At 41.8% G+C, this 14,941-nt stretch overlaps 1 protein-coding gene and 1 long non-coding RNA gene across 7 annotated transcripts in view; one reads left to right on the top strand and one right to left on the bottom strand.

The window, feature by feature from the left end:
- LOC117979162 (uncharacterized) overlaps nt 1-14,941 on the top strand; it is an 82,051-nt gene that overhangs the window by 46,762 nt on the left and 20,348 nt on the right. The gene's annotated exons all lie outside the window — the stretch shown is intronic.
- Nucleotides 12,195-14,941, bottom strand: part of LOC117979163 (uncharacterized) — a 125,645-nt gene continuing 122,898 nt past the window's right edge. For 2 of the 6 annotated variants that reach the window (XR_008624450.1, XR_010109269.1), the window contains one exon: nt 12,195-13,563. Coding sequence is in view for 2 of the 6 variants with exons in the window: in XM_055108348.2 (XP_054964323.1) it covers nt 12,760-13,024; nt 13,261-13,563; nt 13,994-14,084 (659 nt within the window). In the remaining 4 variants the exon portion in view is untranslated. Of the gene's footprint in view, nt 13,564-13,993; nt 14,085-14,941 lie in introns of all 6 variants that reach the window. The other 4 variants (XM_055108348.2, XM_055108347.1, XR_008624451.1 and 1 more) reach the window with 4 other exon arrangements.

Raw genomic sequence — 14,941 nt, 5'->3', positions numbered from 1 at the left:
GTCTACTAACAATAGACCCTCTTGGGTTTGTTTGGGGTTTTACTGTTGTTGTTATTGGTCTGAAATATCTTTATTTTGCTTTTGTTTTTGAAAGCTGTTTATTTTTGAAAGCTGTTTCACTGGGTATCGAATCCTAGGAGGACAATTATTTCCTTTCACCTCTTTAAAGATGACATATATGAAAAGTCAGTTGTCAGTCTTATTCTTTTTTCTTTGAAGGTAATGTGTCCTTCCCTCTGGCTACTTTGAAAATTTTACTTTGTCTTTGGTTTAAAGTGTTTGACTGTGATATGCCTAAGGTGTGAATTTTAATTTTTTTAAATGCAAATTTCTTGAGGTACATAGCACTTCTTGTGGCTTCATATATTTTGGAATTTTGGAAAATCTTGGCGATTGTCTATTCAAATATTGCTTCTTCTCCCATTTTCTCTTTTTCTCTCTCTTCATTTCTGAAACTCCAGTTACATCTAAAAGTAGACTTCTTTACATTTGTATTATGTATGTCTCTTATGGTTTTAAAATGTATTTTTTCTTTTTCTTTTTGAGACAGAGTCTGGCTCTGTTGCCTAGGTTGGAGTGTAGTGGTGCAATCTTGGCTCACTGCAACCTCCACTTCCTGGGCTCAAGCCATCCTCCCACCTCAGCCCCCCAAATAGCTGGGACTACAGGCACACGGTACCACACCTGGCTAAGTTTTTTTTTTTTTTTTTTTTTTTTTTGGAGAGATGGTGTTTCACCATGTTGCCCAGGCTCAAACTCCTGGCTGGCCTCAAAAGAGATCTGCCCACCTTGATGTCCCAAAGTGTTGGGATTATAGGCGTGAGCCACTGCACCCAGCCTTTAAAATCTATTTCCTTTTTTCTCCCCATGCTTTGATCCATGAGTATATTTAGAAGCAAAATTGGTGATTATTAGGCAGACTGTGTTTACTACGAGCAAATTATATCATTCTAACCTCACTTTTTTCTTTGCTAGAATTACCAGATAATGCCTATCATACCCAGTGTTTCTTTCCAGATGAAAATGCCTCATCCACAGCCCTCTGTTCATGGAAGTAGAGTTGGGATATTCCCTGCACAGCAGTGGCCAGTCAGATTAGCTCTCTCTGTGATTTGGAATAGGGCAGTGTAGGAGGGACTGGTGAGTCAGTAACAAAAACAACAAAATAACAAAATAAGATCCTAAAACAGAAGCAGATACTTGAAGGAGGTACCATGTAGGCAATAAACCAGAGATGCAGAGTAGATTTTGTCCAGAACTGCCTTGGCTCCTGGGAGCTATTTAATTCTAGGTATAGTACGTGTAATCTTATGAAAAAAGCCCATTTCTTGAGGTGACCTGAATGAACCTCTCTTCCTTGCAATCAGAAGGGACTAATCTATCCAGGAAATGTGAAAAAAAATGTGCATCTGGGCTTCAGCAAAGTATTTCACTAAGACGTGCAATATCTTATGGACAAAATTCAAAAATTTTCATTAAATGTGAATATATTTAATAAATCAGTTAATTAGAAACTTGTTAAGTGAACATACCCAAAGGATACTAATTAATGAATTGCTTCAGCCTGTAGGGAGGATTTTGTTGTTGTTGTTTTAAATATAAGGTTCTTGCCTTGACCCTGTTCTATTAAACACTGTTATCACCTTTGTTGAAAACAGGCGCTTATCAAATTCACTAATGGAAAGCATATTATTTAATAGGCGCTTACAAGCTGGAACAATGGCTACTTCTTTTTTTGTTGTTGTTGAGACGGAGTCTCACTCTTTGGGCCAGGCTGGAGTGCAGTGGCAAGATCTCGGCTCACTGCAAGCTCCACCTGCCGGGTTCATGCCATTCTCCTGCCTCAGCCTCCCCAGTAGCTGGAACTACAGGCACCTGCCACCACGCCTGGCTAATTTTTTGTATTTTTGGTAGAGATGGGGTTCACCATGTTAACCAGGATGGTCTTGATCTCCTGACCTCGTGATCCGCCTGCCTCGGCCTCCCAAAGTGCTGGGATTACAGGCGTGAGCCACCGTGCCCGGCTGAACAATGGCTACTTCTAACAAGAACACATTTAAAAAACAATTTTGATTATAAAAATAACATATTCTTATTGCCAAATATTGATAAAATTGAGAAAATTGTTTTTATGTCATAGACATCCTCAAATTCTATATCTTCTATAATATAATATTTAATATAAATAGATTAAAGACCAGCTCTTAGGTTCAGGATACCAGTTAGATAACCTCTAGATGGAAGAGTTTTGAGGTTGCCAGCTTCAGTGTGCTTTGGCTGCTGAAAAACTACTGGGATTTTGGGCAACATTAATAAAGGTTAAGTTCCAGAACCAGAGAGGCTACAGTCCTACAGTACTGTCAAAGGGACCAGGCTTCACAGTATGTTTGATTTAGATATGCTTGAGATTATTTATTTTATTGGTTAATATTTGAACAATTGTTGGGCAGAGAGTCTGTGTAATAAAAATAGTCCCTCATCCTCAAGATATGGCTGAGACAAATTTTCTTAGTGATCAAGGCAGATAAAAAGTACAGCTTCAACTGTTCATTTTTATTTAGACTCCTAAATTTGCTTGAGGTTGTCTGATACAAATATCACAGGCATTAAAGTTAAACATTTCTCAGGAAACTTTTGTGCTCTTAAAACCACACCTCCATTTCCAATGGACATAGTCCAAGTTTAGCTAGAATTTGCTTGACATAAAGTAGAGCTTGCTGACACAAAATTCAATGTTAGAAGCATTCTTTTTAAAATCAAGAAGACAAGGCTGTCTACTACTGCTCCTTTCTTTTACTCAGTACTGAACCAGGCAAGAAAAAAAAAAATAAAAGGTATAAAGATTGGAAATGAAGATATAAAAACTCATTATCTAGAGTTGAATTTCATGTGCTTTTAACTTTTTAGTAGCTTCCTAGGCTGTTTCACAGCTACATGTATCACACTTATTCCACATGTTGTGAGGAAATAACTAAAAGAGATTTGCAGGAAAATAACTGTGGTGGCAATGAGGGGACTTTAAAAACCATGGTACATGAAGAAAAGATTTGGGAATATTTCACTTGGGGGAAAAAAGACTCACAGGAGGGAAAAAAAGAGTCGAATTAGTTTGCCTTCAACTATTTAAAAGAAGAATTGTTATTTGAAACAGGGATTATCTACACCCTCCCCCACCCCCCCACCCCAACCCGCCAACCCCAAGGCCCCGGGAACCAGTGTCAACAGACAGGCAAGAGGAAGAGAGATATAAACTCTGGCAGAACTTTAAGAGTCAGAGTAATTCAAAACTGTGATGGGGTGCCTTAAGAGGTGGACAGTTCTTTGTCACTAGAGGTTTTCAGCTAAAGGCTAAGTAACCATGTGGTAGGAATGCTGTAGAATCCTCTAAGGCTTTAGGAACTAAAGAGCTCATTGTTCTTTGTTTGTTTGTTTTGAGACAGGGTCTTGCTCTGTCACCCAGGCTGGAGTACAGTGGTGTGATCATGGCTCACTGTAGCCCTGACCTTCTGGGCTCAAGCAATCTTCCTGCCTCACCCTCGTGTAACTAGGATTACAGGCATGCACCTCCATGCCTGGCTATTTTTTTTTTTTTAAGTTTTTATTGTAGAGACGAGTCTTGCTATATTGTCCAGGCTGGTTTCAAACTCCTGGCCTCAAATAATCCTCCCACCTCTTCCTCCCAAAGCATTAGGATTACAGATGTGAGCCACCATGCCCAGCCACGAGCTCATATTTCTGAACCATGCACTGTCTCATTTAATCATGGCAATCCAATGAGGGACATTATTTCATCCCATTTATCAAATGAAGCAGAATGTTTGACAAAAAGAGTTGTCTGGTATAACATCGCGGATAAGTATGAAAACCTGAGTTCAGGCCCGTGCAGTCTGTTTCCAGAGCTTTGACTCTTAACAGAATTTATTGCACTAAATTGTCTGGAAAGAGTGGCTGGTTTCAATAATCTTCAAGCTTTCTTCAAACCCTGAGACTGTATAATTGTATGGGGGAAAAAGTCATGCCTAAAGGGGTTTGCATTAAAGATAAATTTTGTTGGCAGTGATGTCAGTTCTTGTTTTAGTATCTAAGCTTTAAGTTATGAATAAAATAAAAGTTACTGAAAATCCAATTAATCTAAATTAAAAAAACTATTGGATATTCATACGTCTACCAAGGCACAAATAAGTTGGTAGACAATGGCTGGGATCCCAGTAGATGCTCTTGGGGCTCTGGCAATAAGACTAAGCCTATAAATACCAGATGTAGTATGTCTTACAAAACCAAATATCAGCAGTTTTGAAACATCATGGTACTGGGTTTTTCTTCTAAAGCCAGCAGTTGATGTTAGGCTACTTTTATATCATCTCTAAACAAAGTTGTTTTATTTGGCATTTTTGAATGTTTTATCACTGAGCTATAGATTATATCATACCATCACAGTCACAGAATGTCGTTTAAAATTTGTAGTTAGGTGCATTCTTCTGTATACATATGCAACTCCTTCAAATATAAAAACTAGATAAATATATATAGAAGTAATGTGTGTGCAAGAGATAAGTACAGAGATTGGCCATTTGCCATTGTTATTAGGAAGAAAGGCATGCACACTGAGAGTTTTAACAAATTACAAATGCCAGGAAGAAAATAATATGGCTGTGTTTGAAAAGATCATGCTATTTACTTGACAGGCTCTGCCAGGGCAAAGTTACAGCTGTGGCCCTGCTTTGCAGATCATTTAAACAGGCTTTTCTTTATGTCACTGGCACTTTGGTCACATCCACAGAGCTTTGCCATCAGTAAATAATAATTATTATGTGTGAGAAGATAGCCGACAAGCAGCTCCAGTGTCAACACCACCATAAATGAATCAACAGACGCACACATTCGTTTCAATGGGTTTTGTTTAGTTTTTAATTTATGAACACTATCAGCCTTGTTAGAAGAGAAATAGAAGAAAAATCTATAGATTATAAGTTTGAAAAATTATAGTGATGTATATTACACATATATATATTTGAGTGTGTGTATATTCTAAAAAATCAAGACTGTCTTTTAATGTATTCTATCTAATCCTCTTTTTAATCTTTCTATATTCTTTATATTTGAATGTTTCTCATATTAACATTCCTTATGTCATATCGTCTTTATATTCATCTACCTAGGCAAACACGGGATAGTGAAAAGAGTTGGACAGCCTGATTTTAAACGTCACTACTTCCTAGCTGAGTTACTTGAATTCAGACTCAATTTCTCAATCGAAAATAATACCTACTGAGCAGATGAAAGGAAATTATGAACACAAAGATGTTCTGTAAGCTATGAAGAAAGTATCACACCAAAGTCAGGTCCAAAGGTCCATTTCCTCTAGTTTTGTCTTAGGTGGAAACTCAAAAGATCTATAAACCATTTTTTAAGTAGCTAATGATGGAAATAAGCATGGATATGAATCATGGTACAGCACAATGGAAATATTTCACTGAACTCTTTTCTATTTATCCTTATTTTAGCTGTCATGGTGAACTATGAAGGCTACTGGTTACTGTTATTGTAGTAAAAGTTCCTGTAGTTGTTATTGTAGTCATTTTTCTACTGTTATAAGAAATACTATAATAGAAGCAAATTGTAGTCAGCTAAGAGAAGAAGGGGACAACCTGTGTAGATGTGGTTGGCATTTAATAAACATTATTTAGTTAACACATGCAAATGTACCCAACATTTCCATCTTATGTTAATCTTTGGAAATTTAAGGGAATGAAAAATGGCTTGGCAATTGTTTTGAGGCTTCATTTCTCAGAGCTTATTTGGCATTTTGGCCCTATAGGAGTAGGTGGGGCAGCAAATCCCAGATTGAATTTCTGAAGCATTCTTCTGCCTGAGCGTTTTGGAAAGTCACACAAGGCATTAGTAGGAGGCTCCTGTGGAAAAAAGCTCTCTTAACTTTTTTCAGGATGTGACTAGAATTTCAAATTTCTTTGCTTATAGCAAGTTAGTTGGGTATTCCTTACTTTGCTTTGTACTTAAATAAAGGACACATTGATCCTTTAAAAGCTTTGGGGAAGGACAGAGTTTTTTATTTAACAGTCTGCCACTGGGGTGAGAGACGGGTTCAGGTTTGAATGGTACAGTGCTGTCAGGATTTTTCCAGTCTGAAAACTCTAAGGCGAGAGATGTCATCCCGAGTGGCAGACAGTGATCCCTGCAAGATGCCGGGGAGGCCGGCAGTACATAATGTATAAGGATGGAGGGGGCAAAAGAGGAGGCTGGAGAAAGAGTGGCTTCATTCCTAGTCATGGGGTGGATTGTTCACTTTGTGTTACTCTTCTGTGATGACCAAAATGCTTCTTTAACTCAGCAAGAAGCCTATGATTTTTAGGGAAAAGAAGTGCTTCCAATTTTAACCACACAGATTTGTATGAGGAAAGCATTAGTGCTGTTTGGTTTGTGTGTATTATATGGGTTTGGATTACAATAATTCCTCCCTTTTGTATAATGTTTTGCAGTTTTTAAAGCACTTCATGCTCTAAATCATTACCATAAACACTGATAGGAGGGTACAGATGGCTCTTCACTCACAATGGCTCCAATTTAGACCCCTACTTTTATGACCTTTTTTATTGCAAATATGATCCTCCCAGTTTTGGCTAAATCTCACCACGGTGCTTGCTTATGACTCTCACTTTAGGTGACAGGAAAAATAAAGCTGCTCTTATGTTGATTGGCTCTAGGAGTAAAGTGGAAAAACTTGATTTTATGGATGCAGCTGTAGATGAAGCAAACCTATATGCACTTGAATTAGGCAACACTCTTGCAAAGCCATTGTCTATCTGTATCTATCTTTCAAAGAGCTGCCCCAAGACATCAAAGGCGGAAATTTTTACTGCAAGCAAAAGCTTTTTAGAGCACTTCTGGAAGATGGCAAAACATTAGCTGTTCAGGGAAGAAGCCATAAGAACCAACAGAGTGGCATCAAATAATTTGCCCACAAAGTCTGCTAAAGATGAAGGCTATTGTATGCTATGAGTATTCAGTAATAATAAAATTGGGTGCAGAGATGGGAAGAGGATGAGGAGTAGTGACAGAAGGAGAAAAGGAAGAGGACACAGCAACATGGAAAACTTGAACATTCAAAGAAATGTCTACCCACTGAATTTATGGATAGAAATTTTGGACAGATGGCCCTAATTTTGATCACAGTTTGAAAGCCCTTAGAGCACTGAAGCATTTACTTGCTCTGGGGAGATTTATCCGAAAAATAAAATATCGTTAGTTGGAATTTCTTTGGATTTGTGTTTTTGAAAGCGTCAGCCAGTTAGTTGATAAAGAAGTATCTTCCAAAAGATCATGTACAACGTTGACTTTTTCTTTTTAAACTTAGAAAATCATTGTAAAAGCATATCTTTGTTTTTGCATGATTGATTTTGGTATTTTATAGTGTAAAACGGGTCTCCAGGAATACTATCTTCACTAATAACCTTAGAGATAATAAAGGTTTAACTTATGGAAGCTTAGCTTGTGACCAATATCTAGGAATAAATTAGAGCTTAGGTACCCATCATATTAGCCCCAGTTTATAAATGAGAAACAGATCACGAAGAAGTAAAACAATTTACTGACTTCCCCTAAAAAGGCAGACGAGGTCATGTAATGCCACATTACCAGGCTGAAATGTAATAATGTTTCCCTTTATCTCCCTACCTGAGAAACATGTTTTTCAGACCATGAAGCAAATACTCATATGACATTTGAAGGACTCCAATTTTCATATGTTGGCAACATCAAGTACATTAGTTGATGAACATATTATACTTGTTATCAACTATTACCAATGTTTAAATACCATTAAATTCTAACAGATAAAGACAATTTAGAGCAAGGTAAGTATAAGCATACAGTTGAAGCGGGAAAAGTTCCCTTGTCCCCCTCGCAGGGCGTGAGATGAGGGTGTGACTTGCTTCTTCAGTGCCCCGCTGCACAAGCCTGTAGGGGAGTCTACAGACGGGCAGGGAGCCCCATGGCAGTGTCTAGGGGTGAATGTTTACAGCTCCTGAAGCCCCAATGGGCGTGTGTTACACGGTGCTCTTTTAGTTTAGCCATCCATAGGCCGCTTGTGTTAGTTTAATTAAACCCCTGCCTTATCACAAGGGCAGAGGGCTTTCTGTATCCTGGGGTTCTTGGGTTGGTGTACCGGAAGAATCGGATCACACATAGGCTCAGAGAATGAGTGCAAAGTTTTATTGCGTTGAAGTAGCTCTCAGCAGATGGGGGAGCCGGAAGGGAGATGGTTTTCCCCTGGAACTCAGCAGCCTGGGCTCTCCTCAGACTGCCCCAGCCAAACTCCGTGTCATTCTGCAGGAGTGGTCTGTGGCCTGCTGCAGTGGTTGGTGGCCTGCCGGCGTGCTGGTACTTGTCGGTGCATTCCTCTCTACGTCCAGCTGCCCATGTGTTCTTCTGCTGATGCACTCCTCTTGTTGTCCAGCTGCCTGGATGTCTGCCTGCTAGGGTCTGGGGTTTTTATAGGCACAGGATGGGAGCGTGGCAGGCCAGGGTGGTCTTGGGAAATGCAACATTTGGGCAGGAAAACAAAAATGCCTGTCCTCACCTAGGTCCATGGGCAGAGGCCATGGGGTAAAGCCCTAGCCAGGGATCATGCACTCCTCCCTTCCGTATCATTTAAAGGGACCACACTTCCTTTCCCAGCATTTCCTTTCATGTATCACAGTAATGCTTTGGAATTAACCACCTACTCATCTTGAAAATAAGTAAGTAACCACTTTATTGTTTCAGTGGAAGGCATGTCCCTTCTTCAGACTCAATCTAATCTACCTGGAATCCATCCTTTCCTGCCTTTTCCAGGAAATCGTTATTGTTCCTCACTCTCCCCTACCTTCAACCTCTTTCTCTGTCTACTGGTGTTTATGAGCCTAAATGGTCAGAAAAGGCTCAAGCCTCTCCCACTTTTACACACACACACACACACACACACACACATATACACATACATACACACACCTCATTCAACCAGCTATCTCTTTATCTTTCTTTTACCTCTTAAAACCAAGCTTCCTAAAAGTGTTTCCCATAGTCACTCACTGTCTTTATATCTCTTTTCCCACTAAACACTCAACTCACTGTAACCTAGTTTTTGCTACTTCATTCTTTTTTTTTTTTTTTTTTAACAGTCCAGAGGTCCTTTATTTTCCTTTTTAACACCTATTATGCCATGAATTCATAGGGAATAGATTCCAGCAGCTCAGGCTCCTTCCCATTGGTTCTCACAAAGTGTGCTTCTCTGGGTGGAGCAGGCTGGTGCTTTAGTTGAACCCAGGTACCTTTCTCTTTGGCTTCTTTCTTTTTCTGATCATTTTCCTTCATGCGTTTCAGGAAGCTATCTCGGCTCTTAGAGTGCTTAATATACTCAATACGTACATTAATTCTCTTGGCAAGAATCTTGCCCTTAACTTGTTTGTTTACAACAATGCCAACAGTCAACAATGGGTAACATTGTAGACTCTTCCAGTTTTGCCATGGTAACACTTGTGGGGCATTCCTTTTTGAACAGTACCCATTCCCTTGATGTCTACAATATCACCTTTCTTATAGATTCGCATATACGTGGCCAAAGAACAACTCCATGTTTTCTAAAAGGCCTAGAGAACATATATTGGGTACCTCTCCTCTTTCCCTTTGTGTTTGTCATTTTGGCAAATTACTGGAAGATGGCGGTTCTGGCCGAAAGGTACTTCATTCTTTTACAGTCCTTTTCTCCAAGTCATAAACTACCTTTATATGCTACATCTGATGCCTACTTCTTTATACTTTCTTTTACTTTTCAGTAACATTTGACACTATCAATCATTCCCTCCCTTCCTTTCTCTCTCTTTTTTTTTTGAGACAGGGGGTCTCACTCTGTCACCCAGGCTGGAGTGCAGTGGTACAATGTCAACCTCTGCTTCCTGGGCTCAAGTGATCCTCCCACCTCGGCCTCAGCCCCCAAGTAGCTGGGACTACAGGTGTGCACCATCATGCATGGCTAACTTTTGTATTTTTAATAGAGACAGGGTCTCACGATGTTGCCCAGGCTGGTCTAGAACTCCTGAACTCAAGCAATCCGCCTTGACCTCCCAAAATGCTGGGATTACAGGCTTGAGCAACCATTCCCAGCTTCTTTCTCTTTTTTTCCTCCCTTCCTCCTTCTCACCTATCGGGGAACCTGCCCCGATAGTCACATAGGTTCTTTTCTATTTTCCCTAAGCGTCGGCCGGTTTGATAAATAAAGGGACAGAGTACAAAAGAGAGAAATTTTAAAGCTGGGTGTCTTGGGGAGACATCACATGTCGGTAGGTTCCGTAATGCCCTCCAAGCCACAAAACCAGCAAGTTTTTATTAGGGATTTTCAAAAGGGGAGGGAGTGTGCGAATAGATATGGGTCACAGACATCAAGTACTTTACAAGGTAATAGAATATCACAAGGCAAGTGGAGGCAGGGTGAGATTACAGGACCACAGGACCAGGGCGAAATTAAAATTGCTAATGAAGTTTCGGGCACCATTGTCATTGATAACATCTTATCAGGAAACAGGATTTTGAGAGCAACCAGTCTGACCAAAATTATTAGGTGGGAATTTCCTCTTCCTAATAAGCCTGGGAGCGCTATGGGAGACTGGGGTCTATTTCACCCCTACAGCCTTGACCATAAAAGACGGCCACGCCCAAGGGAGCCAGTTTAGAGACCCACCCCCAGGCGTGTATTCTCTTTCCCAGGGATGTTCCATGCTGAGAAAAAGAATTCAGTGATATTTCTCCCATTTGCCTTTGAAAGGAGAGAAATATGGCTCTGTTGCACCCGGCTCACCGGCGGTCAGAGTTTAAGGTTATCTCTCTTATTCCCTGAACAATTGCTATTATCCTGTTCTTTTTTCAAGGTGCCCAGATTTCATACTGCTCAAACATACATGCTGTACAATTTGTGCATTAATGCAATTATTACAGGGTCCTGAGGTGACATACATCCTCCTCAGCTGACAGGATTAGGAGATTAAAGTAAAGACAGGCATAGGAAATCACAAGGGTATTGATTGGGGAAGTCATAAGTGTCCATGAAATCTGTACAATTTATGTTTAGAGATTGCAGTAAAGACAGGCATAAGAAATTATAAAAGTATTAATTTGAGGAACTAATAAATGTCCATGAAATCTTCACAATCTACGTTCTTCTGCCATGGCTTCAACTGGTCCCTCCATTTGGGGTCCCTGTCTTCCCGCAACACTCACCCACCCTCCCTCTTTTCCCCCCTTCTTTCTCTCTTTTTAAGTATCTTTTACTGGCTGAATAACAATTCCTTTCGTTTTCTTTTTCTCTCCCTCACTTTCATCTACTCCCACTTTCTCTCTCCCTTCCTTCCTTTTTTCCCCCTCTTTCTCTCTTTAAGTATCATTTACTGGCTGAGTAACAATTTCTTTCTTTTTCAGAAGAAAACCCTAAACATACATTTACAGGGGATATTGTAAAGGGTCAATAACAGTAAAGTCTCATTGCTTCCCACACATAAAATAAATGTTGATCATCCTTGGATGCTCCTCCAGACTTTTCCTGTGAAGTTCCTCACTCCCATCTGAGTTTCTTCCCCTGCTAACAAATTTCCTGCTGAACTGGCTGCCACTCCCAATTCTCTTCCCCAGTCTTAGGAAAAGGACATGTGTCACCCAGGCTTCAGGGAGAACTTGCCTTCAACTCTGAGGAGAAGGAATGTATTGCCACTAGCTTTTAAGTCCACTTGTTAAAAGAACTGTGAAATCAATCTAGACTTATCCTTTGCATTGAAGTTTATGGCTGGGCTGAGACTAAAGGGGCCATGAGTGACACTGGAAGATCTTCAGACATTGGAGGCTTGCAGAGCAAGCTGTGGGACAGGGAAGGCCACGTGGCAGCAGGGAAAGGATTTGAATGGGGGGGCTCCTTGGACAAATTTGGGGCCAGAAGCTAGAGCAAAGGATGGTTGGGGGTAAAAGGCATGGGCATGGGCAACTTACTGGGGTGATGCCTCTCCATGCCTCAGGAAATGGGGTATCCCACGTCAGGGTGTGTCTGGAGTTGGTTCCTTCTGGTGGGTTCTTGGTCTCGCTGACTTCAAGAATGGAGCTGCGGACTTTTGTGATGAGTGTTACAGCTCTTAAAGATGTCACGGACCCAGAGAGTTAGCACCAGCAAGATTTATTGTGAAGAGCTAAAGAACAAAGCTTCCACACCATGGAAGGGAACCCAAGCAGGTTGCTGCTGCTGGCTGGGGTGGCCAGGTGTTATTCTTTTATTTGTCCCCACCCACATCCTGCTGATTGGTCCATTTTACAGAGTGCAGATTGGTCCATTTTACAGAGTGCTGATTGGTCCATTTTACAGAGCACTGATTGGTCCATTTTACAAACCTCTAGCTAGCCACAGAACACTGACTGGTGCATTTTACAATCCTAGCTACAGAGTGCTGATTGGTGCATTTTATAATCCTCTTGTAAGACAGAAAAGTTCTCCAAGTCGCCACCCGACCCAGAAGTCCAGCTGGCTTCACCTCTCAAAGGGGGTTCACAGAGGCCATCCCCAGTTTCCCAGAGCCAGGGCAGGGCTGTAAAGGATAAGGGATTCTCATGGACCTAAAGGCTGATGGAGCTGGGAGGAAGCCCAGCTGCCTCAGCTGCCCTGGGGTCTCTGCCAAAGACCCCCACTCCGTGGTCTCAAATGTTGCTGCTGTTGCTGCCACCATCAGGCAGTCACATCCCCGGGGATGTCCACCACAGGATCCACCGTCCCCACACTGGTGGGGGCTGTGGATGCTTGAGAGGCTCCTCGGCTGCAAGATCCGGGAACTGGCTCTGGCTCCAGTGCTGCTCGAGGACAGAGGCCCACCCTAGCTGCTGCTGGGATAGATTCACCCGCTCTTTCTTGAAACTTCCTCCTCCCTGGCTTTCCATGTTGCAAACTTTCTTTGTTCTTCTACCTCTCTTGTCGTTTCTGTCTCCTTGACTCTTCTTCTGCCTGTGCCAGAAATGTTGTTGTTCCTCATGGTTCCTCATAGACCCCTTTCTTCTATGACTGGAAAATTTCATCTACTTCTATGTTGTCAGCTCCCATTAGGAAGAAAACATAAGTTTATACTTCTACCCCAAATCTCTTCTGAAAGTCTAACTTGGATCTTTACTTTGAAGTCCTACAGACACTTACTTTAGTTTGGATTCCCCTACCCTCAAGTAGAGCCTAGGACTATGGCTTACCTGAATGAAGTTTTTCTGGGAAGGTAATTCCAGGAAGCAGGAGTGAGGGAGCAGGAATAGTGACATATGGAAGGAGGAAAAGCCAGTAAAGGGTACATTGCTGAGCTGATAATCACTGTGGGCATAGACTGGTTATCATCATCCATGTCACTCAGAATTGTTTCTCTGGAGGCTGGGGGGCTGGGGTGTTGTTCACCAATTCCCAGCACCCATTGGTTGAGGACTGCCACCAGGAAATGGTAGCTGAGGCACATTTGAGCTATACTTTTGCCAGGTTGAGGGATTTCCCAATTCTGGAGAAAGCTGTGAGGAGAAAAGCAAAAGTGATGGTGTCAGAGTGCAGGGACATGTTCCCCACCGCTGCACTGGCATCAGAGGTGAGCCAACAGGGTAGAAAGCAGGGCACAAAGTGCATTGCTGTACAACATTCCAAAACAGAACCAGCTCCCCAGCATCTGGTTCTCTTTTTGTCACCCTATCTCAAGGGCTGGCACGTCCCCTCAAAACCCTTCAGTGGCCCTCCTTTGTACTTAGAATGGCCAGCTTCTGACTATGGCCTTCTGATAGTTGCAGGAGGCAGATAAGGGTAGGGATTGGTCAGTTAGCGGGGGAAGGTGGTCCCCGGACAATCTCTGACCCACGCCACAAGTGTTTACATCAGATGCTTTTGTGCAGATAAGGGAACCTGTCCAGAGTTTTGTCTGTGCATGCCCGCAACAGACTGGTGACCCACCTGCACACTGAGAGACTGGGGTGGAGCCACAGGAATTTCGCACCTTGTGCAGCGGGGAGGAGCCTGGCCGCTTCAGCCCATGTGTGGTGGCCTGGTATTCAATCAGTGAGGTGGGAGACAGTTAGCATACCCCCTTCTTTTTTCACTGAGAGCTTTCTTTTAATAAATTTCCCTCTCCTCATCTTTCAGTTTATCTGTGTTCCTAATATTTCCTGGTCGTGTTACAAGAACCTGGTTTTAGCTGAACTAAGGAGCAAAAAATACTGTATCACTTCTACCCCCTGCTTACCTCACCATCCTCATCTCTCAACATTCCCCACCCCACTGTCTCCATTCCAGCCTTGCTGATCATTCAGTTCTGTGGGTACATTGTGCTTTCTCTCATATCTAGGTTTTTACACACGTTGTCCCTCATCCTGGAACATTCTCTCTCCAGCCCTCTTTTCCCTTAATTCTTATTTGCCACCTGTTTTCAGATTAGCTGCAACTTCTTGATGATCGTCCATATCTAGATTAGGTGCCCCTCTGTCTCTTCCTATACCATCTTATGCTTTCCTGTCAGAACACTTGCATGATATTATAACAGCCTGTTCACTTGTCTGGAGCCCTCTCTAGACTATGAGCCCTGTGAGGAAAAGATCTGTCTGCCTCCTGTTCACCATTTCATGCCCAATGCTTACCATAGAGTCCTAGACATAGCTGACCCTCAGTAAATGATTGAATCAATATCTCGAGTGTTAATAGAGCATTAATTCTAACTGTGTGGCAGGGTCTCCCAACACGTCTCAGAAAACTTAAGCATTCAGCTGCGTCTTGAAGAGATGTAAAAGCGCTGAGGCTGGATTGTTCAGGATACGATAAAGTTTGGTCGCCTAGAACACACAGTACTCAGTAGAGCATGGCAAAGATGAGACTGGTCTCTCACTTTATGGCCAGATTGCAAAGGGC

The sequence above is a fragment of the Pan paniscus genome, chromosome 12 (genome assembly GCF_029289425.2).
Source record: "Pan paniscus chromosome 12, NHGRI_mPanPan1-v2.0_pri, whole genome shotgun sequence".
Taxonomy (NCBI): domain Eukaryota; kingdom Metazoa; phylum Chordata; class Mammalia; order Primates; family Hominidae; genus Pan; species Pan paniscus.
The sequence above is the reverse complement of the archived record's forward strand: the minus strand, read 5'-3'. Positions and strand labels throughout refer to the sequence as shown.